Consider the following 26895-nt stretch of genomic DNA (forward strand, 5'->3'; position numbering starts at 1 on the left):
GTCTCATAATAGGCACTTGGACGTGTTCTCTAAAGGGGACTGCTATTACAGAGCGAGAAAACAGGTTATTTTTTACTTATCTAACTGTTGCTTAACCAAAGGTGAAATCTTTAAAGGAATAGCTTAGCCAACCTTGTGATCTCACCAACTGACGCAGAAGAAAATGGAGAGAATTATGCGCGAGCTGGGCCACCACGGGCAGGGGCAGTCTTCCTCTGGCTCTACCTGAGAAGGGCTCGAGGGAGGCTCCGGCGTCTCACGTTGACGTCGTCCTGAGGTCCCTGTCGCACAGAGAGGATGGGTATTCCAACATTAAACCTTCGTCTTGTAGACAGAGAGACAGGTGTAGTGATGGCCTTGTCCGGGTCGGATGGTGGCCAAGGAGGAAGCAGGAGGTTTGGCTGGGGTTGCCAGGTACAGTGATGTAGGCTGTGCAGAGCGCAACTCCAGAGGGTAAGGCCAGGGCGAGCGAGGCCTCCTGGAGTCACACAGCTCGGCCGCCTGGCTGAGCTCCTGTTACCAGAAACCCCACGTCCTGCCTTTCGGCCCGGCATCCTCAATCAAACGGATACTTTTTTTGTTCCTATTAAAAACTGAAGGTTTGGAGAAAAGGAAACCGAAGGTTTGGAATGAACTGTGTAGTTGTTATTTCCCCGTGAAAAGACATCGAAGATGATTCAATTAAATTCTCTGTTTTTACAACTCCCCATTTCCAATATTATTATAAAGAAGCATCGAATTTCATCATTATAAACTCGACTGGACCCAAGACCTATCACGTGGAGGCCCTGAGCCCTTGCTCTTGGGGTTGATGGACAGTCCCCACTGGGACTGGGAGCAAATGTTCTCTGTGGGGGAGGAAGGAGCCCCCACACGTCGCGTGCGGATGGTGAAGCGTGGTGACCCTCTGGGTTAGCCCACACGCCCCCTCAGGAGGCAGCGCTCGTCCAGGCTGTGCAGATGGGGAAGGGGCCCAGGCGCCTGGCCTGGCCCGAGCCTGCCCTCTGCATTTCCGGAACAGTGCCCCTTCCTGTATCACGTGGCTGGTGTGAACGGCGGCGCTGTATCTCCCGTTAGGAGGAGTCTGAGGGCCGTCTGGGTGGGTGTGCTGGGTGTCCTCGAGGGCTGGCCGGTGGGGGACTGGTGAGGAATGCCCAGGATGAGCGGGCTGCCCAGGGAGAGGGAGTCAGTCCTCGGATGTGAACCTCAGCCTCCCTGCTTGGGGAACGCACTCCTTCCAGAAGTGGGCAGGCTGCCCCCTGCGCAGTGGTCCCAGGGGATTCTTCTAAACAGCCCTGGGCAGGGAGACCAAGTATGTGAGAACCACGGGGACACCAGGGAACGCGGGGAGCTGGGGAGGACGGTGACTGATCCGGGGCACAGAGGGTGGCTGACCTCGGGCCAGCCAAAGGGGCTGGAGGGTCACCCCCGGGCCAGGAAGAGCATGAGCCCTCGAGGGGTGAGCACCTGGAGCTGCCATCCTTCTGGGCCAGATGAGGGGTACCCCGCCGGGTGTGGGAGCACTGACTGTGCAGCCCTCACCCCAGGAACCAGGTCAGGAGGTGCGTGGACATGGTCTGGCCAAGGTGTGGACTCACACGGATATTCAGAAGGGGTCCCGGGGCCCTGGTGTCGGCTGTGGGACGAGACACACAGACTAGGGGGCTGACAGCAGACCGGCCTTCTCCCTGGTCCTGGAGACGGGCATCTGGAGCCAGCTGTGTGCAGGGCCTCCCGAGGGCTGCAGGGCACGCTCCTTTTTGTCTCCGTCAGGGGTGCTGGCGCCCTTGGCTGTGGCAGCGTCACCCGCCTCTGCCTCCATCGTCACACGACGTCTCCCTGGGTGACTGTGTGTGTGAGGGTCTATCCCGCTGCAGCACGCCCTCAGCCCAACCAGTTACGTCTGCCAGATGCCAGTTTCCAAACAAGGCCACATTCTGGGGTTCTGGGAGGGACGTAAGTTTGGGGGGCTCCCCGTTCACCCAGGACAGGTGGTTTGGAGACTAATTTAAGACCAGGCTAGTGGGGGGGGCGTGTGCCGGGGCTGGGGAACCGGCTGGGGGCGCTGGCGGGAGGTCACACTGACGGCTTTCTCGTCCCCCAGCCCAACATCGGCCGCCTGGGCCTGCCCCACGGGCCGTCCGGAGAGAAGGTGGCCGTGGTGACCGTGGACGACTGTGACACGGCCGTGGCCGTGCGCTTCGGCAGCTTTGTCGGGAACTACAGCTGTGCTGCCCAGGGCACTCAGAGCGGCTCCAAGAAGTGAGTGTCTCGGGGGCGGGCCCTGCAGTGCGCCCTGTCCACAGCCACTGCACCAGAGGGGTCGCCCAGGACGGGCCACAGTGCGGGGCACTCTGGGCCTGGAGTCCTGGCAGTCCCAGTCTGGGGTGAAGTCGTGCTTTGTCCCTCATCCCTCGATATGTCAAAGCCTCCCAGAACAGGTCCCCTTAGACTCATCTGCCTAAGCGGTGGCCAGGCCACACCCAGAGTTGTGACGGCCGGCGTGCTGAGCCCAGAAGCCCTTGCCAGCCCTGTCTCCACGGGAGCCCTGGCTTTGTTCCAGAAAGCGCTGGTCCCTGCGATTCAGGGCTGGGTCAGTGAGCCCTCTGTTAGGTCCAAGCGGCTGCATCACCATGTGGATGCCGGGGTCCCTGGGGCCCATCGTAACCCCGGGCAGAGACATGCTGACGTGGAAATTTCCAGTCGAGGGGTATAAGGGTCCATGCAGGACTCAACTCGGATTGCTTGGGTGGGATATTCACTAAGCTCTTTGAACCCCACAGTTAGTTGAGCCTGGTCTGCTGGGGCATCTGGTATGAAACGTGCCTGTTTCCTAGGCTCCCCGCCCCCAGCTCTGGTGCAGGCGGGGCGCCCCCGGCTCAGTGATGGGACAGGTGTGCGCCCGCAGAGCCAGGGTTCGTGTTTGCTGTGACCTCCACTCAAGGTCGTTAGGGACCAGAGGCAGGTGGCACCACTGTTCGGCTCTGCGTGTCCTGTTGCGGTGTGGACAGGCCAGGCCAGCGGGCAGGACTCGGGCGGCCACCCGAAACCTCCCGTTTGTCAGGACCTGATGCGAGGGGGTAAACTGAGGCACAGAGCGGCTGAGAGCCGGGGGCGGCCCCGGAAGCAGGATCTGCCGAGTGTGTTCTGGCCTCTTGGCCGCCTGCTTCCTTGGCCTGCCCACCTGTTGGATTTACTGCTGCTCAGGGTGACGAGTCGGAGAAGGCAAAGGCACCCCACTCCAGTACTCTTGCCTGGAAAATCCCATGGATGGAGGAGTCTGATAGGCTGCAGTCCATGGGGTCGCTAAGAGTTGGACATGACTGAGCGACTTCACTTTCACTTTTCACTTTCCTGCATTGGAAAAGGAAATTGCAACCCACTCCAGTGTTCTTGCCTAGAGAATCCCAGGGACGGGGGAGCCTGGTGGGCTGCCGTCTATGGGGTCGCAGAGAGTTGGACACGACTGAAGCGACTCAGCAGCAGCAGCAGCAGCAGGGTGACGAGTGAGCCCGCAGCTGAGGCCACGGCTCAGCAACACCAGGTTATGGCAACGCCAGGGTCCCCCTCGCCAGCCCGCCATTTCAGCGGTTGACGTTGCCTCCACAGGTCCCTGGACCTGACTGGGCCGCTGCTCCTGGGGGGCGTCCCCAACCTGCCTGAAGACTTCCCGGTGCGGAACCGGCAGTTCGTGGGCTGCATGCGGAACCTGTCCATCGACGGCAGGCACGTGGACATGGCCAGTTTCATCGCCAACAACGGCACCAGGGCAGGTGCGGCGGGGGCATCATGGGGTCGCGGTGGCCAGGCAGGGAGGGCATCCTCCACCTCCTGGGCCCTCAGGCCTGCCACCGACCCAGACCCACGATCCCAGGTCCCCAGGTGGCCCGGTCGGCTGGCGGGCTGGGCCTGCGGCTGCGGGCCTTCAGACATGGCCGTTCCATGGCGTCTCAGGTCTTAGATCCTGATGGCCCAGAGGGGCCCGGGTCTGCCCGCCACCTCTCCAGCTATATCCACGGGATGCATCTCCCTGCCGTGCGGGTCGGTGCTGAGAGACACGAGTAGACCCCCACCCCACCCCCTCGTGGTTCTCTGCTCCGTCTCGTGCTCTGAGCCCATACCCTGCACTCCATCTCCAGGCTGCGCTGCTCAGCGGAACTTCTGCGACGGGACCTGGTGTCAGAACGGGGGCACCTGTGTCAGCGGCTGGAACACATACCTGTGCGAGTGCCCGCTCCGCTTTGGCGGCAAGAACTGCGAGCAAGGTGAGAGCTGGTGCGGTGGGTGCCGGGTGCCCCGGCCTCCCGTGGCACGTGTGTCCCCAGGCCTGGGTCCTGGTGGGGAGCTGGGGGGGCGGGGCAGCCCAGGGCCAGGGCTGCGGGCACCATGGTGCGTGATGTTGGAGCAGAGGCCGGGCACCCAGGATGGGTCTGCAGGACCCAGCCCTTTGCGTGAGCCGGACCAGCGTGGCGTGGGGTGTCCACGAGGGCCAGAGGAGCGGGCGGGGCCTGGGTGAGCCTCCTGGGGGCTGTGTGTCTCCTCACGGGCACCCTGAGCTGCCAGGGGCAGCTCCCCAGGCCCCGTGCCCCCACGCCCCTTCTCACCACCCCGGGGCTCCGCCAGCTGGCCGCCTCCCCGCCGGACCGCACACTGCGTGGGCATCAAAGCCTGGGCCTCCCCCCAGACCCCACCCCTGCTGTTGTAGAAACTGGCAGGTTTTAAATGACTTGTTCATTTTGAGGCAACATGGTGTTAAATAAGAGCAGTGATTTAAAACCACTGACGCTCCTTACAGTCGAGGGGCCTAAAGGGGCAGGCGGAGGCCACACCAGCTTGGACCCTCTCCCTGGGTCTGCCTTACAGTCAAGGGGCCCAAAGGGGCAGACGGAGGCCAGACCAGCTTGGACCCTCTCCCTGGGTACAGTCAAGGCCCAAAGGGGCAGGCGGAGGCCACACCAGCTTGGACCCTCTCCCTGGGTCTGCCTGGAGGTGTTGTTGGTGTTGTCCAGTCGCTCAATTACGTGCGACTCTTTGCAACCCCGTGGACTGCAGCACGCCAGGTTTGGAGCTGCCCGGAGCCCATTAGCAAGTTGATGGCCTGGGGAAGTCCTGCCTGTGGCCACCCGCTGGCCCCCAACCCACAGCCTCTCCGTAGAAGGCAGACGCTCCTCACCCCAGCCTGCAGGCCCCGAGGGATGGGCTCGGGATCTCCTGTGGCTGTTTGCGGGCGTGGGGACCACGGCTTCCCTGAGATTCCCTTAAGGAGGTGATGAGCAGAAGTGGGCGGGCCCCGTGATAGGAGGTTCTCAAGGGGAGCAGAGTTCACAGCGCGGGCGAGAGGGTGGAGCTAGCGGGCAGCCCACCTGTGCCGGGCGGCCCACCCTGCTCAGGGCCACAGCGACGGAGCTGAGACGCGTGACGTGGGAGCCGAGGTGTCGTGTTACGACTGCAATCCTTGTCCGGGACGCGGTCACTGGTCAGGGCCCCCTGCTTTGTGTCACGAGGCACAAAGCCTTTCAAGGCCCCAAAGGTCTGCTTCCTGTGTAGCAGGTGGGCACGGCCCATGCAGGCCCCGTGGCCAGGTTAGGTCCAGCCCCAGCTGAACGCCACGTGCAGGAAGCTGGGGTCGCGGGAGGGGCAGAGGCCCCTGGGGGACACAGCACCATCCGGCCGCCTGCCCTCGGAGTTCCTGTTATGGAGGCTGGGAGCCTGGCTCCGACTGTGCCAGAGCAAACAGCTGCCAGGGCTGGGTTCCTGAGAACAGGAACCAGATGCTGGTGCCCACGGGGCTCAGTGGCCCCCCGAGGCCGCCCCCGTCTGGCATGCCCCGTGCTGCCCAACCTCGTGGGGATGGCCCCGGGCCCACCTGGGGACCTGGGCTGAGGCTCGGGGAGCGGCCCTGAAGCCTGTGATACGCAGGGGTCTGGAGGCAGAGATGAAGCGGGGTGGGCTCAGCATCACCCCACCCACCGGTCTGTCTGTCTGGAGGCAGAGACGAAGCGGGGTGGGCTCAGCGTCACCCCGCCCACTGGTCTGTCTGGAGGCAGAGACGAAGCGGGGTGGGCTCAGCGTCACAGACGAAGCGGGGTGGGCTCAGCGTCAGGTGTGTGTCGGGGGTAGGGGGGGCACGTAGACTAGGCTCTCAGGGGCCCCCACTGAGCCCAAGGGTCCTGGGCTGTCCCGCTCTGCCTGCAAGCCCCTTCCCTTACACGGGCCTGCTTGAGAAGCCCCAGGCCTGAGCCTCACTGTCCAGGAGTGTGGCCTGTGTCCTGGGGGGTGAGAGGAGGTTTCTGCAGGGCCCAGAGTTCCTGGACTCAGAGGGCGAGTGCTCTAAAGTAGAAGTCTGAGGTCAGTTCTGCATTAAAATAAGAAAGGCCCAGGGTTTCTCCCCTCCCGCTCCCTGGGGCCCTGTCCCGCCCTCTGCTGCTGAAACGGACTCTCAGGGGCCGTCTGATGCGGGGAGCCTGTGTCTGTGTCCACAGTCATGCCCCACCCCCAGCGTTTCAGCGGGGAGAGCGTCGTGTCCTGGAGCGACCTGGACATCATCATCTCCGTGCCCTGGTACCTGGGGCTCATGTTCCGGACCAGGAAGGAGGACGGCGTGCTGATGGAGGCCACGGCGGGCGTGTCCTCCCGGCTCCATCTCCAGGTGAGTGGGAGCCCCGTCCCACCCCGGGTGCCGCAGGACAGCTGTACACCCACGTGAGGCGACCAGAGGCTCGGGCCGTCCGCCCTGAAGCCGGGCCTTCCCACTGCCCTCGAGGGGCGCCTGGTCACTTCTCTCTGCCCACGCCGCTGAAGGACCAGGAGAATGTGACCACCCAGCGCCCAGCACCAGATCAGTCAGCCTGTCAACCCTGCTGGGCGGGGGCTGGGGGCGCGGAGCCCAGGGGGAGCCCCTTCTCTTCTCCCACCTGCCCCACCCCCACCTGCCTCTCACGCCTCCCTGTCCCCTCCCCGGTCTCTGCTCAGGTGCGTCTCCCGCGCAGGCGCGTTCAGGTCGCACTGAAGGTGCAGTGTGTGCCTCCCGGGTAAACACGGCCACCATTGTTTTTCCCGTATTAACCAGGAATTGTATGGGTTTACCAGGCGGCCCCAGATGCCCGCTCTGGGCCGGAACACGGCGGGCACTCCTCTGCCCGGGGATGGGGTTTCCCTCTGTGGTGGTTTTACCGTTGGAACAAATTAAATTGGCTGATTCAGGTGACGAGTGGGCGCTCGCGGGCTGTCATTGGCCATGGGGTCTCCGTCGGAAAAAAGTACGCTCTCAATGGAACAACACCCAAAGCCACGAACTCCTGTATTGTCTGAGTAATTAAGGTATGAGTAGCTGATTCAAACATGAAGGGTTTCTGCCAGGAACCGTGGCCAGCGCCTCCCTGTGGAAGCCTGGGTGGCAAACGTGGTGACCTCGGGGCGGCAGGGGGATCTTCCAGACCCCGGAGGCCACCCAGAAGGCCGCCCCAGGGCCGTTCCCAAAGGCTGGTCAGCTGGGGATTACAGACTACTCTGGGCTGTTTCCACACGACGCTTGTGGAATGCAGGCCCCCCGCGGCCCGTGTGCTCTGGGGGCGGTCTCCGTGGTGTTCCCAGCCTCCGCAGCGGCCCAGACAAGGCACAGAGTCATCCTGCAGCCGGAACAATTTGGCTGATTGCTCTTAGGTGCCCTAAATCCACCTCCATTGTCAAGTGGGAATCACCTGGCTGCTGCTAAATGCTCTCCTAAATCCGGCGACAGACCTCAGGTGGCAAGCAGCTACTCCCAGTGCCCTGGGATCATTCTGCAGGCGCTGCTTTTGTTTGTGGTGGTACGTCATTTCATCGTGGAGCTGCTGGCTTCGGGGCTTTGTTAGCGAGGACAGCGAGAGAGAATGGCAGGGCAAGTTTAATGAGTTGACTGGGGCTTCTGCGAAACGAAGGGAAACGAAATATAAAAAGGTGAAAAACTGCCTTCTTCCGTTGACTCTCAGTTAAGACTGAAAAGTGAAACACATTACTAGCTGCGTTGTCTTTATAATCAGCTAAACACATTTTCTGTTTTCCGTCAAGATTTCTTCTTTGGCCCTTCGGGTATTGGTAAGCAGCTCTCTCAGTTAGCAGACAGGTGGCGTTTTTAGCCGTTTTGTTATTGTTTCCAGCGTAACCGCAGGACAGAGAACGTTCGCCGTGTGATTTCGGACCTTTGAGATGTGCTGAGACTTGCTTGTGAGCCCCGCATTTGGTGATTTTTGTCGATGTTCTACCTATGCTTGAAAAAAACACGTGTTCACCGCAGTCGAGTTCTGCGGCGTTCTGTCTGTCAAGTAGGTGGCGTGTGTTCACAGCGCGTTCACATTTTTTTCTGTCCTTATTGCTTTAGGGAGTTTACTCAGCTGCTGAGAGAGGTGCGTTAATCTCCAGCCTCGACTGTGGCTCACCTCTGAGCCCCTCTGGACCTGTCCGCTCCTGCTTTGTGGATCTGGAGGCTCCATTGTTGTTCTGGTTGTCACTGTTCAGTTGCCCAGTCATGTCTGACTCTTTGTGACCTCATGGACTGCAGCCCGCCCGGCTCCCTGTCCCTCACCATCTCCCGAGGTTTGCCCAAGCTTACTTCCGTTGCCTCGGCGATGCCATCCAGCCATCTCATCCTCTGATGCCCTCTTCTCCTGCCCTCAGTCTTTCCCAGCATCAGGGACTTTTCCAGTGAACCAGCTGTTCGCATCAGATGGCCAAGATACTGGAGTTTCAGCTTCAGCATCAGTCCTTCCAACCGGTATTCAGGGTTGATTTCCCTTAAGGTTGGTTTGATCTCCCTGCTGTCCAGGGGACTCTCAGGAGTCTTCTCCAGGACCGTGGTTCGAAGGCATCAATTCTTCAGCATTTTGCCTTCTTTATGGTCCAGCTCTCACAGCCGTATGTGACCGCTAGAAGACCTTAGCCTTGACTAGACGGACCTTTGTCGGCAGAGTAACGTCTCTGCTTTCCAACACACTGCCTAGGTTTGTCATCGCTTTCCTGCCAAGAAACAGTCGCCTTCTGATTTCATGGCTGCAGTCACCATCCACAGTGAGTTTAGAGACAAGAGGAAATCTGTCGCTGCTTCCACCTTTTCCCCTTCTGTTTGCCATGAACTAATGGGGCCGGATGCCATGATCTTAGTTTTTTCAATATTTAATATTAAGCTGGCTTTTTCTCTCTCCTCCTTCACCCTCATCAAGAGGCTCTTCAGTTCCTCTTCACTTTCTGCCATTAGCATGGTATCGTCAGCATGTCTGAGGTTGATGTTTCTCCTGCCTATCTTGATTCCAGCTTGTTACTCACCCAGCCCGGCATTTCTCACGATGTGCTCAGCATGGAGGTTAAACAAACAGGGTGGGAGCAGACGGGACTGTGGTGCTCCTTTCTCAATCTTGAACCAGTCAGTTGTTCCACACAGGGTTCTGTTGTTTGTCAGGAGGCAGGTAAGATGGTCTGGTATTCCCGTCTCTTTAAGAGCTTTCCAGTTTGTTGTGATCCACACAGTCAAAGGCTTTAGTGCAGTCGATGAAACAGAGGTAGATGTTTTTCTGGAACTCCCTAGCTTTCTCTATAATCCAGTGAATGTTGGCAGTCTGAGCTCTGGTTCCTCTTCCTTTTCTAAACCCAGCTTGGAAGTTCTTGGTTCACATAAGGCTGAAGCCTAGCATGCAGGATTTTAAGCATGACCTCACTAGCGTGGGAGATGAGTGTAAGTGTCCAGTGTTCAGTACTGCCCTCCTTGGGAACTGGGGTGAGGACTGGTCTTTCCCAGTCCTGTGGCCACTGCAGGGTCTTGCAGATTTGCTGACACATTGAATGCAACACCTTGATGGCATCACGCTTTAGGGTTTTGAGTAGTTCTGCTGGAATTCCATCGCATCCGCTAGCTTTATTAGCAGCAGGGCTTCCTGAGGCCCATGTGACTTCGCTTTCTAGAATGTCTGGCTCTGGGTGATGTGATTAGGCAATGTTATTAGGTGCATACAATTTTAGGATTGTTTTATCTTTCTGGAATATTGACTCTGTTATCACGATGAAAATCCTCTTTATTTTCATAATTATTTTTGCCTTAGAATATACTTTGTCTCCTGTTAATATAGCTGTGCTTAGCTTTTGTTGGTGTTTCTGTGATGTATCTTTTTCTATCTTTCTCCTTTCAACATTTCTGTTTCCTCGTATTTCAGGTTCCTTATATTCAGCAGTGCACTAACAGTGTTTTTTTTTTTAATATGCTCTGTATGTAATTTGAAGTTAGGTTCGTTACAACACTGTGTTTTTAGATTTCTAACATGTATTTTTGGAAGTGTAGTTGATTTACAATCTTAAAGTATTTAAACATGGTAGCTTGAGTCTTATCTCATGAAATAAGGAATAATTATATCCAGAAATAAGTCTACTGGTACCTGAATCAGTCTCCTTGAAAGCTCTGTGGTTCCCATTACTGTTTTCACGTCTGTGTCTGATGGTTCTCTCATCTGGATTCCCAAGAGTCTGTTTTAAGACACCGTCCTCTCTCCTGGCGTTCTTGGTTATTTTTGATTGAATACTGGACATCATGTTGACAAGCAAGAGGCAGTTTGAAACGAGGATGGTGGTGTCATTATCCCCTGTGTTTGCTTCTGGTTGCAGCCCTCACCCTGGGCAGGCTCAGAATTCCACTTCCTCTCCTCCCAGCCGCACAAGCCAAGAAAGCTTCGCACAGCTCTCAGCCTCATCGGTTCCTCCCAGAGCCGTCTGGCAGCTGTGCGGCAGGGCCGAGCGCGTCCCTGCAGACCCCCACCCTCTGCCTGGCTGTGCTTCTGTGACTTGCAGTGCCTTGGGTCACTCTGGTGCCTTGGACAGCCGTGCGTTAAGATTCTGCCTCATTTTCCCGGGTGTGCTCAGGAGGCGGGCTGGTCCAAACTGCCCAGTCCTTCACTGGAGAAAGGGAACCATGATCTCAGCGTTGCCCCAGCTACGTTCTCTCAAAACACGAATGTCTTAGGCCGGTTACCACGCTGACTTCTGTCTTTTCATACATATATTTGAACATGGTGGCCTGAATCTTGTCCCATAAAATGAAACATTTACATCCAAAAATAAGAGCCCAATAGTCAACAGAACCTGTGATTGTTCCGATACCTAAGTCCAGGGGGCTTCGTCTTACTTGATCTCTGCCAATATTTGATGCTTCTTACCATATAAGAGGGGCTTCCCTGGTGGCTCAGCTGGTAAAGAATTCGCCTGCAATGCAGGAGACCCTGGTTTGATTCCTGGGTCGGGAAGATCTGCTGGAGAAGGGATAGGCTACCCACTCCAGTATTCTTGGGCTTCCCTCACAGCTCAGTTGGTAAAGAATCTGCCTGCAATGCAGGAGACCTGGGTTTGATCCCTGGGTTGGAAGGATCCCCTGGAGAAGGGAATGGCTACCCACTCCAGTATTCTGGCCTGGAGAATTAGGGTCGCAAAGAGTCGGGCACGACTGAGTGACTTTCACTTCACTTCACTTCATCATAGAAGAAAGCATGTGATTCTGGAACATGTGACAGGCAACAGCAAATTAGACTTTGCCCAATTTTTATGTTCATCTTTAACTTGGTGCCCCACGGTGAGTCTGTCTGCATGGCTTTGTTCCTTAAGTGACTGCGATGTGGTTTGTATCTTGTCATCACTGCCTCAGTCCCCAGTGGAGCTCTTCCCGTCCTGCAGATCCTGAACAACCACGTCCAGTTCGAGGTGTCCCACGGCGCCTCGGACGTGGTGTCCATGCAGCTGTCCAGGTCACGCGTGACCGACGGGGAGTGGCACCACCTGCTGATAGAACTGAAGAGCGCCACGGAGGGCAAAGACATCAAGTACCTGGCCATCATGACCCTGGACTATGGCATGGACCAGGTGAGTGGGCCTGCGGGAACGCAGGGGGACCCCGCCAGGTGCCAGGTGCTTGTGGATTTGGAGGAGTGCTTTCTGGGCTCCCCTGAACTCGGGTCTGATGTTCCTCCTTCTGCTGGGGTCCCGGGAGCCTGCACCTCATCCCTGCCTAGACGGTTTCTTGTAGCAAAGCTGGCTTGAGCCACAGCCATTCTGTGCTGTGCGTCTGGGGTACACAGATGGATCTGGTGGGGGCACATGACCGAGGTGCCGGAGGGGCTGTGGGCCCCCGGAGAGACACACCTGTTGCAGCTGGGCAGGTGGCATGCCAGGCAGGTGACTCAGAGAATGCTGGATCTGCAGGGTGTGAGCCAGGTGATCGGAGGCATGTAAGGGGACCCCCACACACTGGAGGGGCTTCCCTGTGCTTCCTAAGAGCTCTCGGAGTCCAGGCTCTTCCCGCACCTGGCTCTCGGAGTGAATAGCTGCCGTGTTCTGAGCTTGAGGATCCGGCTGAGACTTCCTTAGGTTCCTGCCACCACGGATGGGTTTTACTTTTTTTTAGTTTATCGAACTTTCTTATGCAGTGGCTCATTGGCGGTGCCCATGACAAGTGGGAGGGTGGCCCATGTTCCCCCAGCCGTCCACCTTGGCCGGGTTGGGACACAGACACGTGTCCCCCGGCTGGTTCCCGCACCCCGCCATCTCATGCACGAACAGCTGTGGTCTCCACGGAAATGGCTGCGTGGCCCCCTGTGTGAGGCAGGGACGGCCCCCAGGCTGAGGGGAGCGCCCGGCATGGCTGGGTTGCAGTCTCTGAGCACGCGCTTCCTAGCCAGGTGTCTGCAGGCGGTGGCCCAGCCCCTCTCTTTGCACAGGACACGGTGCAGATCGGGAACCAGCTTCCCGGGCTGCGGATGAGGAGCCTCATCGTGGGGGGCGTGTCTGAAGACAAGGTGTCCGTGCGTCGCGGCTTCCAGGGCTGCATGCAGGTACCCCGCGTGCGCGCCCTCCCCAACCCCCACCCTGGGCCTCCACGGCGGGCTTAGGGCGGCCGGCACCGCCGTGGGTGTCATGATCGTCCTGCTGGTTTTCAGCAAACGAGTTCACTTGTCTAATCGCCCACCCAACTTGAACACATCGTGTTTCCCACTTACGGCCCCCCTCCTCCCTGCCTCCCCTCGAGTTCTGCACCGCCCTCCCAGCCACCCCCTCGTCCACCTGCAGCCCTGCCTTCATGTCCCGTCCAGAGCCTCCCTCTGGCCGCCTGCAGCAGCCCCCATCCTCACCCGGACGGGCCCCACGCCCATCCCCTAGACCAGGTGTGCTGGCAGCAGCCTGAGGGAGCCGTTCATAACGATGTTCCGCTCATGTCCACCCGCCCCCAGCCTCCCACTGCGGGCGACAGTCCTTCGTGCCTGCCCTGCGCTCTTGCGCCTCCGTGATCTGGCCCCATGGTGCTTTGCACGGTGCCTCGACTCCGGACACCCTCTGCACAGCCCCCCGCTTCTCCCAGGAGCCGCCCTGCCCTCCGTCTCCAGCAGCTGTTCTGCTTCCTGCTTCCTCCGTGACCCTCACCATGGAATTATCAGAACATGGAATTAGTCCGTCTCCATCCCAGATGGCCTGAACCCCGTCCTGGGGTCCACACCTGGGGAGGGGCGGCAGTGCGTGCATCCTGGCCTCACTTTTGCAATAAGGGACCCCTGGCTCCCTTTTGGGGATTCCTCCAGCCCCGAGGGACTGACTCTGGGCCCCCCTTTCTGAAATGCAGGGAGTGAGAATGGGGGAGACGGCCACCAACATCGCCACGCTGAACATGAACGACGCCCTCAAGGTCAGGGTGAAGGACGGCTGTGAGGTGGAGGACCCCTGCTCCTCCGGCCCCTGCCCTCCCCACAGCCGCTGCCGCAACACCTGGGGCGGCTACGCCTGCGTCTGTGACAGAGGTGGGCACCTGCCGGCCGCGGGGGGCGGCGCCTTCTGTGCTTTAACCCGCCCCGCACGCCGAGCCGGGCGCTGGTCCCCCAGCAGCTCTCTGCCGGCGTGTGGTGCCGGAGCTGTGTTTCGTAACTGAGGAGGGGCCCCTGTGCTGTCTCTTCACCTGGGGGCAGGGACACTCCCGCTGTACCCTCCGGGCACACTGACACGAGGGAGCGGTAGTGAAGGGCACACGCTTGAGAATAACATGTTGGGTGCTCGCCTCTGACTGTCGAGGTGATGCTTGGCTGGTACCGTCAGCTCCCCCAGCCTCCCACCCTCCCCAGGCAGCCTGGGAGGCCCTCTCCTCCGTGTTTCCAGGTCGGACCCCCTGAGTGTCCATGCTTCCCGTGCTTCCAAGGGCCTCTTCAGCTTTCCTCTGCAGAGCAGCCTGGAAAGGGGGTCTCGGGGCAGCCGCAGATTGCAAACACAGGCTCACGCAGAGGGTCTCTCCCCACCCATCCCCCCTCGCGGAACAAGGACCTGCGGTGTGAGAGGCGGGTCCCGGGGTGGGGTAACACTGGCCTGTCCCCACAGGGTACTTTGGGAAGAGGTGTGTGGATGCGTGTCACATGAACCCCTGCAGGCACGCGGCGGCCTGCGTGCACAGCCCCGACTCCCCGCGCGGCTACGTGTGCGAGTGCGGGTCCAGCCACTACGGGCAGTACTGCGAGAACAGGTGAGCGCCGCCCCCGCCGGCGGGCCCGTGCGCTGCCCCCGCTCCCGACCTGCTCTCTCCTCTCTGTTACTGAACCCCAAGTAGGCGAGGTACCTTCTGATCACCTCCATCTGATTCCCCCTTCATCACCACTCGGTGAGTTTACAGTAGCTTCATTACGGGGTTTAAAAGCCTCCCCAGGTGGCTCAGTGGTAACGAATCTGCCTGCGAGGCAGGAGACACGGGACATGTGGGTTCAATCCCTGGGTCGGGAAGATCCCCTGGAGGAGGAGATGGCAGCCCACTCTAGTATTCTTGCCTGGAGAATCCCATGGACAGAAGAGCCTGGCGGGTTACAGTCCATGGAGTCACAGAGTGTCAGACACGACTAAGCGACTGAACAGCAACATATGGTTCTGGATAACAAGGACGTGTCTTTTAATTTGGCGTGAAATAAATGAGAATCCAACCGGGCATCTCTCACCAACCCCTACTGAGCTTGTCTCCACCCAAATGCACAGCAGAGCTGCCCGGCCTGCCGGGTGATGGTGGGATGGAGTCAGGGAGGCTGAAGGGAGGGGCACCTCCAGGGGGTGTTCCGGGGGGGACACCAGAGGGCAGAGCCAGCGAGCAGTGATGGCATGAGGCCTGTCTAAGGAGCTCAGAGGGTCAGCCAGTCCCGGGCAGGGCTGGCACATGCTGTCCCAGGCAGCTTCTGGACCGGGGAGACTCCCAGGCCTGAGTGGAGGGCCTGCCCGCAAACGGGGAACAGAGCTCAGCTTTGTGGAGGCCACGGGGGCCCCGCAGAAAGCTGTGGGGGATCAAGACTGGGTGTCAGAGAGCCTCCGACTCTGGGGTGCAATGTGGCTCAAGCAGGTGGAAGCCAGAGGCCAGGGCACCGGCTGGGAGGCCGTGTGGCATCCCTGAGGCCTGGTGTTGCCCGTAGTGCAGGGCTGAGGAGGCAGGGGGAAGGGGTCCCCCCCAACGTCGATGCAGATCCGTCAACACCAGACTGGAGCCCCACCCCTGTCCCTGCCGTTTGTATTCCCCTAGTGTGTACACAGTCAGTACTTAATAATTGCTGGTTAGGTGAACAGGTGAGAAGGAGGGATTGACGCTGGTGGGAGGGCGGATGGAAAGCTGTCAGCCAGGGTAGTAAACGTAGGGCAGGGTTTCATTTTGTGGAGCCTGAAGGGCACGCATGTTGGGTGGCGCCGGGCCACGGAGAGCCAGCCTGGCGTGAGGGTGGCTGTCACCCACCCCGTGGGCCAGGCGTCCTGGTGGGGGGTGCTGGGCAGTGTGACACGGGAGGCTGGGCCAGGGCGTCACCAGTGTCTTCCAGACCTGGGCCCCTGAAGGCTGGGCCTGGCACGTGAGAGGCTAAGGGCTTCCATGGAGGCAGCATGGGGAAGCGGACCACTCGGGCGGGGGGCGCCCAGATCCAGGCCAGTTGGGGCCCAGGCCGCCAACATCCCTCTAGTGCCACAAAGGGCAGTTATGCACCTTCCACGCACTATCTGATGTCCCAACAGAATCGACCTTCCGTGCCCCCGAGGCTGGTGGGGGAACCCTGTATGCGGGCCTTGCCACTGTGCGGTCAGCAAAGGTTTCGACGCCGACTGCAACAAGACCAGCGGGCAGTGCCAGTGCAAGGTGAGGCCCGCAGGCCGTGGGGACCCAGGGGAGGGAGGGGCGGGCACCGCGCCTGCCTGGACAAGAGCACGTGAGTTAGGTGTTCACGGTGTTCACCCTCAGCACCCCAGGCCTTCTGGCTCAGCCCACCCGGGGTCATCAGAAGCTGAGACATTTCTGTGAGTTTTGGCTCATCTTCAGCACCAGCCGTGGTTCTCCCCGGTTGGCCGTTTTTCTGGTCTTTTATTGAACCACCCAACAATGACCCCCATTGAAAATATGAGGGACTTTCCTGGTGGCTCGGGACTTTCCTGGCATTCCGGTGGCTAAGACTTAGCCTTTCAGTGCAGGCGGTGTGGGTTCAATCCCTGGTCAGGGAACTAAGATCCCGCGTGCCTCATGGCCAGAAAGCCAAAACATACAACAGAAGCAATGTTGTAACAAATTCAGTAAAGACTGAAAAGTGGCCCACATAAAACATTTTTTAAAAATGTAAACAAATAAATGTGGAAAGCGTTGCCCACTCCCCCCGCCTTGTATACCTGTCGCCCTCATGCACGGCCTGTTCTCAGCCCAAATCACATGGAAACCCGGCCCCCTTGGCCTCCTGGAAAACACCATGTACCTTCAGAATATTGTGTCAATAATCGCCGTGAGCTGCCAGTAACTTGAATCCCAAAGGGAAGGTCTGTCTGTAACAGTAGCTGCTCAGAGGGACGCGCAGTCTGCTGGCTTAGCTTGCTGACCCAGGAAGGGACCCTGCCCTCATGGTGCTCTCTGCAGCCCCAGCGCTGTCTGACACCCGCGTGTTGCTTGGGGTCTGAAGAATCACGAGGGCCCAGCAGAGCAGGACCACGCACGCAAGCCACGTGGTGGTGGATGGGGTCGTAGCCTCAGTGGGGGGCAGGGCAGAGGGAAAGAGGGTACTTGGGGAGAACGTGCCTAGGTTTTTCTTTTTTTTTTTTCATAAAAAGTTATTGCAAATGCAGAAAGGACTATGAACGTTGACAGTGACATCCATGTCCCCTCCCAGGGTGGCTGCTCACGTGTAGCGTCCCCTCTAGGCCCTGGAGGACATGTGGTTGGACCCCCCAGGGGACAGTTCTGTGTCCCTGTCTGACACGGAAGCCTGTGTCACTGTGTCCTGGGCTGCCAGTTGCCCAAGTCACCGCCTGTCCCAGTTTCCAGCTGGCGACCCGTGGGCTTCGGGGGACCGAGTGGCCCGGCAAAGGCGTTGTGGCCCGTGAACCACCCAGCTGGGCGTCAGTCCAGGACTTTCCAAAACTGAAGCCTGTGTTCTTGACCATCACCCTGACCTGTCTGATGACAGATGTTCAGACGGCTTCTAATTTCTTACACTTTAAAAAAACAAAGCACAAAGCTCCCATCTGCCACCCTGGTGCCCCCGTGCACAGATCGCCACTGAGTCTCTGATCCTCTTGAGGACAGCAGCTGGCTCACAGTAAGCACTTGCTGAGATGTGAAGACACCCCTGCCCCGTCCAGCGAGGGGGCCCCAGGCACCGTCCGTCTGGACGCCGTGGGTGGACGGCAGCCGTGAGGCCGGCCGGCCGGGCTGGAACCCTGACGTCACTCAGGACACGTGCTCCAGGGGCGGGGCCTCTGCGGCACTGACGTCCAGCCTCTGTTTCTGGCTCCCGCAGGAGAATTACTACAGGCCCCCAGGGCAGGACGCCTGCCTGCCCTGTGACTGCTTCCCGCATGGCTCCCACAGCCGCGTCTGTGACATGGACACCGGCCAGTGCAGCTGCAAGCCCGGGGTCATCGGACGCCAGTGCAACCGCTGCGACAACCCTTTCGCCGAGGTCACCGTCCTCGGCTGCGAAGGTCTGCATCACCCTCGACCCGCTCGGGCCGTGTGGCAGGGACGGGCACTGTGGGTCTGCCTCTGGGGGGGGTGCTGTGTGTGTGCATGCGTGCGCTGCGCTCTCCTGCGGCGTTGGGGGGTGTGTGTGTGCACACGTGCGCTGTGCTCTCCTGGGGCGTGGGGGGCTGTGTGTGTGCACGCGTGCACTGCGCTCTCCTGCGGCGTGGGGGGCGCCTGACAGCCTCGTGATCCAGTTGTGTCTGCCTGGCTTTCTATGGCTGGTGCTCCAGGCGGCGTGGGTCAGAGCCTGTGTCCCCCTCCCTGAGTCTCACCCCCATGGTGGAGGCGTGCGGGGTCCGGTTCTCGGTGGGGCTGGGCTCCCTTCCGGGAGGAGCGTGCAGGGAGCACCGCACACTCATGTGCCAGGCTGAGCGCCTCCCCTCTGTCCCCAGTGATCTACAACGGATGCCCCAGAGCGTTTGAGGCTGGCATATGGTGGCCACAGACCAAGTTCGGGCAGCCAGCCGCAGTGCCGTGCCCCAAAGGGTCCGTGGGTAAGTACCACAGGGTGTGGCCTGTGGCATCCGTTCCAGACAGGACAGTCAATGGTGTGGGGCTCGCGGGAGGGCTGGCCAAGGCATCGGAGCTCACTGGATGTTCCGTGTTGAAAGAGTTCCTTTACCCAAAGTGCCAGGGTAATAAGAACTTCTTCGTCCATCGTAAACGGCAAAACCTGGAAAGAGCACAGGAAAACGTGAAGAGCACCGCGGCGGGAGGGTGGGGTCTCTTGGTAAGATGGGGGTGATGCCTGCGCCCGCGCCTCCAGGGGCCTGGAAGGTCCAGTGAGACGACGCAGGGAGCGCCAGCCCCAGGCGGGGTCCAGGCGGGCCCGCAGTGCACATGGACACGGTGGGCGCTCCAGAGACCACCCAGCCGATTTATCTTTTCACGGACTTGCTCAGCTGCCCACCCACGGTAACTGAGCGGCCCAGGTCAATTGTAAGGTTGCAAATGTAGGGCAGATGTGGGCACGGCCCCAGACCTGAGGGAAGAGCTGTGTCGGCTTCATGGCTGCAGCACCCTGGGCCCTGGGCAGCCAGGGGTTGGTTCACAAGTCAGCTCTCAGGCTGGACGGGTCCTTCTCTGCTCCTAGGAAACGCGGTCCGGCACTGCAGCGGGGAGAAGGGCTGGCTGCCCCCGGAGCTCTTTAACTGCACCACCGTCTCCTTCATCGACCTCAAAGCCATGGTAGGCTGCGCCCTGGGGACACGCGGGAGGGTGCTGGGCGTCCAGACCCCGGGATCGCGTGGGCCCAGGCCGGCCCTTGGAGGCCGTCTCCGCCTCCCTTTCCAGATCTCAGCCCGCGTCTGGGTCTGCAGACTCGGGGCCCCCGGGTTTGGGCCCCCCGCCCACAGCTGCCCGCACCCTGCCCTGTCCCTCGTCCACCTGGGCTCTTTCTCCAGGTGCTTTTGAGCCTGACACACCCTCCTTTTGTGTGCCATGGCCATCTGGGAGTCTGGGGGTTTTTAAAGTTCTTTCCTGAGAAGGGGGTTTCCACTGGAAAGCGACGGGCCCTGCGTCCTGGGAAGGGCCCAGGGCTGACGTGGCGCTTGCTTCCTGACCCAGAACGAGAAGCTGAGCCGGAACGAGACGCAGATGGACGGGGAGCGGTCCCTGCGGCTGGCCCGGGCGCTGCGCAACGCCACGCAGCACGTGGCCACGCTCTTCGGCAACGACGTGCGGACGGCGTACCAGCTGCTGGGCCGCGTCCTGCTGCACGAGAGCAGCCAGCAGGGCTTCGAGCTGGCGGCCACACGGGATGCCGACTTCCACGAGGTAGGAGGGTGGCAGGCGCGGGGCCCTCAGCCCCACACATCTGGGGTCCAGGTGGGGCTGTGACCGGCAGGCGTGTCCAGTGTCCTTGGGGCAAGACCCCACTTTCCCCATGTGAGCTCAGGCCCATTTAGTGACTGGAAAGGGGACTCCTGAGGGTTAGGAGCATCGCGGAAAAGGAGCAAAGGAGCAGGCCTGACGGGGAACAGCAGGATGCCGTGCGCACCAGCGTTCGGGGTGGTCTACCTGAGTCAGCCCGCTGACTGCCACACTCATCCTCTGTGGAGCCCACTGTTGCCCAGCTTTACAGTTAAGGAATCTGAGGCCCAGGGGCCCAGGGCACGCAGCCTGTGAGAGGCCCCTGAGCTCCCGATCTCGGGTGGCCTGGCGTCTCCTGCCCTAGAGACAGCCATGCATCGTGTTTAAGTGATCAGTCCCTACAAAGCATCTGTTGAAAATAACCAGTGAGGAGCCGCGTTCACTAGCTTATAAACTGCTCTTGTGTTGGCGGGTGGCTGGCATTGCCTCGTGTTTCTGCTTCACTCCTAAGGCCTCCTGGTCCATGTAGAGCCCCCGGGGACCCTCTCCAACCACTCAGAGCCCCCGGGGAACCTTCCTGTCCATGCTGACCACCCCCAACCCTGGGAACCTCCATGCAGAGTCCTCAGGGCCTCAGAAAGTCCTGTCACCCGCATTTCAATCCGGGCCTGAGGGTTTGGGCCAAGGGAGTTTTGTTCCCATTTCCAATTGCTTGCAAACAGAAGTTTCTCATCCTGCCTTCAGCCTGGGTTGTGGCCCCCTGAGTCCCAGTGACACCCCCGTGTCCTCACCACGCTGCCCCCCGTTCATTTGCAGTGTTCGGGGAGGGGGCGTCACCTGAACCAGAGTGCACCGGGCATCCTGGGCTGCCTCCCTGTGGGCTCAGCAGTGGCCAGGGTCCCCACGCCCGGCTCTCCTGGTGGGGTGGGGGTTGCCGATGTGACCGGGGGGCGTCTCTGCCTGCCTCTCCCCTTTGCATCTCGGGGGGAAGCCCTGCAAGGATTCACTGACCATGGAGGTTACACTCCAGCGCCTGTCCCCATCTCTGACGTCTGGGCCCAGCCTTGTCCCGAAGGCTCCCCAGAGCCCGGGCCCTGTCTCGTCAATCAGGCTCCTGCGGGCTGGCCGCACGTAAGCTGAGCACCGTCTGTCCGTCTGTCTGTCCGAGCAGGACGTCGTCCAGGCGGGCAGCGCCCTCCTGGCCCCAGCCACCAGGGCCGCCTGGGAGCAGATCCAGCGCAGCGAGCCCGGCACCGCTCAGCTGCTGCGGCGCTTCGAGGCCTACTTCAGCAACGTGGCCCGGAACCTGCGGAGGACGTACCTGCGGCCCTTCGTCATCGTCACGGCCAACATGGGTGAGGCCACGGCCCAGCGGGGGTGGGGGACCCCCAGGGCCCGTCTGCAGTGCCACCCACCTTGGCCACGTGTCGGGGAAGGGTCGACGCGGGGAGGATCTTAGTGGTCCGCAGGCCTTCCAGACCTGGGGGTGGGGCTGCCCAGGGAGGCGGGCTCGAGGGTCTGGCCATAGGTCCAGCCTCCAGCCTCAGGCAGAGGCTCAGACCCCAGAGGGGCAGAGACAGGCCGCTGGTAGCAGGCGCAAGGGAATACCACCCCCCATATCCACCGCGCCGGGCCGGGGGCTGAGCCGTCCGCACAGCGGACGCCTGTGGACCAAGTCGCCCCAGGGACCCAGGACGTGCTATTCTGGGCTCGGGGCTTAAACAGTCGGCTTCCTTCCTGGGGAGGAGGCCCTGATGTAGGGCCAGCCCCACCTGCCCAGACAGGGAGACGCTGGAGGGTGCCGTCCTGGACGTGGGGCTGCTGGTCTCCCTCCTGTGTTTATTAAGCTCCCCCATGGGGCCTCAGGTGGGACCCCAGCACTGCCCCTTCCCTGGGAGTTGCCCCTTAATTTCCGGGATCATCTGTCTCCAGAGGGCTGAGCCTTTAACCCAGAGCTGGCGTGGACCCTCGGGCTCATGGGGAGGGGCCTCACTGATGACCAGATGCTCACGCTGAGCTCACCTGAGCCTGGGACGCTGGGGTGGAGGAGAGCGTGGGATGCTGTCGTCACTGGGGCAGGAGGGAAGGAGGAGCTCCCGGGGTCCCTGCCTCCGTCTGTGGAGAGGATCTGGCAGAGCCGGCCTGCAGACTCCCGGGGCAGACAGGACTCAGGCACCCGAGGGGCGTCTGGTGCAGCTGCTGCCCCCCAGCCCCTTCGAGAGGCCGGTCCCGGCCAAGCCTCTGCCCGCACACCCTCCAGCGTCCACCCCGATGCTCTGGGGTTGGGACCCTCCCCCTGCCCTGGCCCGAGAGCGTCCTCCTGGGTGCTGCTTGTGCTGGGGCCAGCCGTCCACCTTCCCAGCCCTTGGGGCCAGCCGTCCCTGCCTCCCGCGTTCCAGGGCTCCCGCTGCCCCTGACCCTGACTGCCAGGGTGGGAGCACCCCTCCTTTGTTGTGCAGTGACTTCGGGGTACCCTTCACAGAGCGGGTGTTGAATCAAACAGCTCAGCAGCATGACCTGGGGGTTCTCCCTGGAGCCTGCAGGGGTGACCGTCGGCAGGGACACGGCTGGAGGGAAATGACACTCCTGTGGGGGGGTGAGGGCACCCCTCCTAAAGCTCCCCAGGTCCCCAGGCCCCCGGCTGTCTGATTCAGCCAGAAGTGGGCGTTGGTTCTGTTCAAAGGGGATGGTGACCAGGGACAACCCTTCTGAGCCGTTCGAAAGCATCAGCGGTCCAGTCGGGCTCTCCACGGGGGGCGGGGGTCAGGGGCCGTGTGTGATGGGGCCCCCCGTCCCCCCCAGTTCTTGCCGTCGACGTCTTCGACAAGCTGAACTTCACGGGAGCCCGCGTGCCGCGGCTCGAGCACCTCCGGGGCGAGGTCCCCAGAGACCTGGAGTCCTCGGTCTTCTTCTCAGAGGACTTCTTCAAACCAGCGGAGCGGAAAGGTAAGGCTGATGGGACGTGGGGGCTCCCCCGGGGGGCCTGCAGTGGGGGCAGGAGAGGGGGCTCAGCCTGCTGTGGCCCCCGCCCTCTGCCCTGCACCCTGCAGCCTGGCGTTTGCCGGCCCAGAGGGAAAGGCAGCCACGGGGGTGCCTTACAGAAATTGGGCTGGTTTATAACTTGGTGATGGAGTGAACACCCACACTGTGTGTGAGCCAGTCCTCCTTGTGCAGTGAAACACTGCCTCTCCACGGATGTGAAACTTTAGACTCTTCCCCGACCCCCCAAAACCCAAGCAGAGCCATCTGAGTGCAGTCCTCCAGTCCTAAGTTAGGACTTGCCACACAGCTTAAACACTGCAGATTTTCTTTAAGTATGTTTCCCAGATCTGCTCCAGCTGCTGAAAACATCTCTCCCAAATAGGGACTTGATGATTCAATGGACACTTTAAAATTTGAAACCTTTTTAGTCAATTTGTTTTGTCAGTAATATGCATATTATTTAGACATCTTAAAACCTTTAAAATTTTACACTGACGTAGGATATTGTTGTTGTTCAGTCTTGTCCAACTTTTTGCGACCCCATGGACTGCAGCACACCAGGCCTCCCTGTCCTTCACCATCTCCCGGAGCTTGCTCAAACTCATGTCCATTGAGTCAGTGATGCCATCCAACCATCTCATCGTCTGCTGTCCCCTTCTCCTCCTGCCTTCAGTCTTTCCCAGCATCAGTTTCTTTTCCAGTGAGTTGGCTCTTCCCATCAGGTGGCCAAACTATTGGAGCTTCAGCTTTAGCAACAGTCCTTCCAATGAATATATTCAGGACTGATCTCCTTTAGAATGGACTGGTTGGATCTCCTTGCAGTCCAAGGGACTCTCAGGAGTCTTCTCCACACCACAGCTCAAAAGCATCAGTTCTTCAGCGCTCAGCCTTGTTTATGGTCCTACTCTCACAGATATTTGCTGTTAATTTTTTAATGTGCTAATTTACCAATTAAACTTTGTATGTATGCATAGGAAAAAAATACAGGGTTCAGTACTAAGACCTAAGACTAAATATTAAAAAAAGTAGGATCATGGCATCCGGCCCCATTAGTTCATGGCAAACAGAAGGGGGAAAGGTGGAAGCAGTGGCAGATTTCCTCTTCTTGTCTCTAAAGTCACTGTGGACTGTGCCTGCAGCCATGAAATCAGCAGACGATTGCTTCTTGGCAGGAGAGCGATGACAAACCTAGGCAGTGTGTTGGAAAGCAGAGACGTTGCTCTGCCGACAAAGGTCCATCTAGTCAAGGCTAAGGTCTTCCCAGTGGTCAGGTACGGTTGTGGGAGCTGGACAGTAAAGAAGGCAGAACACCAAAGAATTGATGCCTTCGAACTGTGGTGCTGGAAAAGACTCCTGAGAGTCCCTTGGACAGCAAGGAGATCAAACCAGTCAATCTTAAGGGAGATCAACCCTGAATATTCCCGGAAGGACTGATGCTGAAGCTGAAGCTCCAGTATTTTGGTCACCTGATATGAACAGCCGACTCATTGGAAAAGTCCTTGACGCTGGGAAAGATTGAGGGCAGAAGGAGAAGAGGGCATCAGAGGATGAGATGGCTGGATGGCATCACTGATGCAAAGAACATGAATTTGGGCCAACTCTAGGGACGGTGAGGGACAGGGAGGCCTGGTGTGCTGCAGTCCAGGGGGTCGCAACGAGCTGGACACGACTGGGTGACTCAACAACACCAACAACTATCTCTGGTTCCAGGCGTCCACAGGGGGCCCTGAAGCGCAGCCCCGCAGCTAAGGTGCGGTGGACAGCTGTGTGTGTGTATCTGCATATAGTTTAGTGTCTTGACCTAAACTCAGGCTCTTTCTCTGTGAGGGCGTCAGTGTCACCCTCTCTCGGGGCCTGTGGCATCGGGAGTCGACACGCACGAGGCCATTTGCTTTAGGAAACCCCATGGGAGAAGCTTGTGGTGCCTGCTCCCCTGCCCTGCTTGGGAAGCCTCAGCTGACGCCCCGGCCCCCTGCACGTGGCCTTTATTCAGTGTGGTATTTACTTAAGTTGCCAAAGTGTCAGTTGACCAGCACAGTCACCCCGTGGTAAACCCGCCGATTCTCTTTTGATAAGATCCCACCCCGGGCCTCTGTGGCCTCCCCCGGCCACTTTCCCAGACACCTGACTTGCCACGTGGCCGGGAGGCTGAGGACCGCAACCCTAAGCTCCCCCAGCCCGAGATGTGGGTGAGACCCTCATGGCTGGGCTTCCCGGGGTGCAGTCCGGCCCCCTGGCCCCCCGTGTCCTGCCGGCCGCTCGGGTGTCCCTCCTGGAAGACCCCCTTCTCCCCGCCCCATTGCCCTGGGGGCTCCAAGCCTCTGTCCACTCTCACCCCCGCCCCCTCTGGCGTCACCAAGCCCACAACCCCCTTGCTCAGACACTGACCTTCACGCCCTGCTGACGCCACAGCCAGTGTCGGCCAGCCTGCCTCACTAAGCAGCCTGAGGGTGGCTAGCCAGGGTTGTTAACTGGCCTGAGGGTGGCTAGCCATGCTGTTAACCGGCCTGAGAGTGGCTAACCAGGATTGTTAACCAGCCTGAGGGTGGCTAGTCATGCTGTTAACCGGCCTAAATGTGACTAACCAGGATTGTTAACCAGCCTGAGGGTGGCTAGTCAGGGTTGTTAACCAGCCTGAGGGTGGCTAGCCATGCTGTTAACTGGCCTGAATGTGGCTAACCAGTGTTGGTAACCATCCTGAGGGTGGCTAACCAGGGTTGGTAACCAGTCTGAGAGTGGTTAGCCGGTGCTGTTAACCAGCCTGAATGTGACTAACTAGGATTGTTAACCATCCTGAGTGTGGCTAGCCAGTATTGTTAACCGTCCTGAGGGTGGTTAGCCAGTGCTGTTAACCAGCCTGAGGGTGACTAGCCAGGGTTGTTAACTAGGCTGAGTGTGACTAACCAGGGTTGCTGACCAGGCAGAGTATGGTCAACTGGAGCTGTTAACCAGCTGCTGACCGGCACAGCCCTGAGCAGGGTCAAGAGGATGTGGAAAGTGGGTGGCTGCCTCGGGGCAGAGGGGCGTCTGCTGGAATCGGCCGGCCACCCTGAGGCTGGCCCCCCGCCTGCGGCACCCAATCACGGCAGCAGAGGGAAGACCCTCTCCCACCACCCGCCTCCCTGGAGCCCGTGCTCCGGGCAGTGTGTGCTGGCTGGAGATGCCTCCCAAGGTGACCTCTGGACGAGGCCCAGCGGGCACCCTGTGGGTTGTTGGGAATGTGGGTGGTGTGGCCATGAGCCTCCCGCAAGGGTGGCGGGGAGCTGCTTTCTGTGCGTCCTAGGGGTCTCTGGGGCCCCACGTGAGTGGGGTCGACAGCGTCCCACTGGATTCTCAGGAGCACCATGCCCTCGGGTTCACCCACGCTGTGGCCCGTGCGGATGGACCACGTTCTGCCAGCCCGTCATCCATGCAGGGACACCTGGGCTGCTCCACCTCGTGGCTGCCGTGACTCAGGGGGCCGTGGGCGCGGTGTGCACGCCTCAGTGAAGCCCTTGCCCCCGGCTCTTCAGGGCACACCCAGAAGTGGGGCTGCAGGGTCCGGGGCGGTTCCATGTTCGTGCTTCTGAGGAGCCGCCTAGGGTTTTCCACAGAGCCTGCATGGATTTCACGGGCTCGAGGAGAAAGCGGTCTGGTGGGATCACAGGTGTCTGGCCCCCATCCTCACTCTGTGCTTCCGTTGCAGAGGGGCCCACGGCGAGGCCGGCCGGTCGCAAGACCACCCCCCAGATGGCGCGCCCGCAGCCCAGAACCGAGATGGAGGCCCCGTCCAGGAGGCAGAAGAGACACCCCGAGGAGCCTGGGCAGTTCGCCATCGCCCTGGTCCTCATCTACCGGACCCTGGGGCAGCTGCTGCCAGAGCACTACGACCCAGATCGCCGCAGCCTCAGGTAAGGCTGACTCCAGGAGGCGGGGTGGAGGAATTTCCAGAAGGTTCCAAGGCGCCTGTAGGTCAGAATCTCGACCACTGGAACATCTGTACAAGGACACTGCACAGTGACCCCGGCTCCAGGCCAGAGACCGCTGCCCCGCGATCTGCCTCGGCAGGCGTTCTGAGCGTGCCTGGTGTTTCTGCCGGAGTGCCCCTCCCGACACAC

The 26895-nt window shown here is 60.1% G+C and overlaps 1 protein-coding gene across 2 annotated transcripts in view; it reads left to right on the forward strand.

The window, feature by feature from the left end:
- Window positions 1-26895, forward strand: part of CELSR1 (cadherin EGF LAG seven-pass G-type receptor 1) — a 144573-nt gene that overhangs the window by 96841 nt on the left and 20837 nt on the right. For both annotated transcript variants that reach the window (XM_027540486.1, XM_027540485.1), the window contains exons 6-21: window positions 2105-2262; window positions 3610-3773; window positions 4140-4265; window positions 6483-6649; window positions 11686-11871; window positions 12726-12839; window positions 13622-13796; window positions 14365-14506; window positions 16018-16138; window positions 17781-17964; window positions 18397-18498; window positions 19098-19192; window positions 19571-19780; window positions 20988-21171; window positions 22619-22762; window positions 26484-26688. In XM_027540486.1, coding sequence (XP_027396287.1) covers window positions 2105-2262; window positions 3610-3773; window positions 4140-4265; window positions 6483-6649; window positions 11686-11871; window positions 12726-12839; window positions 13622-13796; window positions 14365-14506; window positions 16018-16138; window positions 17781-17964; window positions 18397-18498; window positions 19098-19192; window positions 19571-19780; window positions 20988-21171; window positions 22619-22762; window positions 26484-26688 — 2477 coding nt within the window. The remainder of the gene's footprint in view (window positions 1-2104; window positions 2263-3609; window positions 3774-4139; window positions 4266-6482; window positions 6650-11685; window positions 11872-12725; window positions 12840-13621; window positions 13797-14364; window positions 14507-16017; window positions 16139-17780; window positions 17965-18396; window positions 18499-19097; window positions 19193-19570; window positions 19781-20987; window positions 21172-22618; window positions 22763-26483; window positions 26689-26895) is intronic.

This window comes from Bos indicus x Bos taurus, chromosome 5, assembly GCF_003369695.1.
Source record: "Bos indicus x Bos taurus breed Angus x Brahman F1 hybrid chromosome 5, Bos_hybrid_MaternalHap_v2.0, whole genome shotgun sequence".
NCBI classification, from domain to species: Eukaryota; Metazoa; Chordata; class Mammalia; order Artiodactyla; family Bovidae; genus Bos; species Bos indicus x Bos taurus.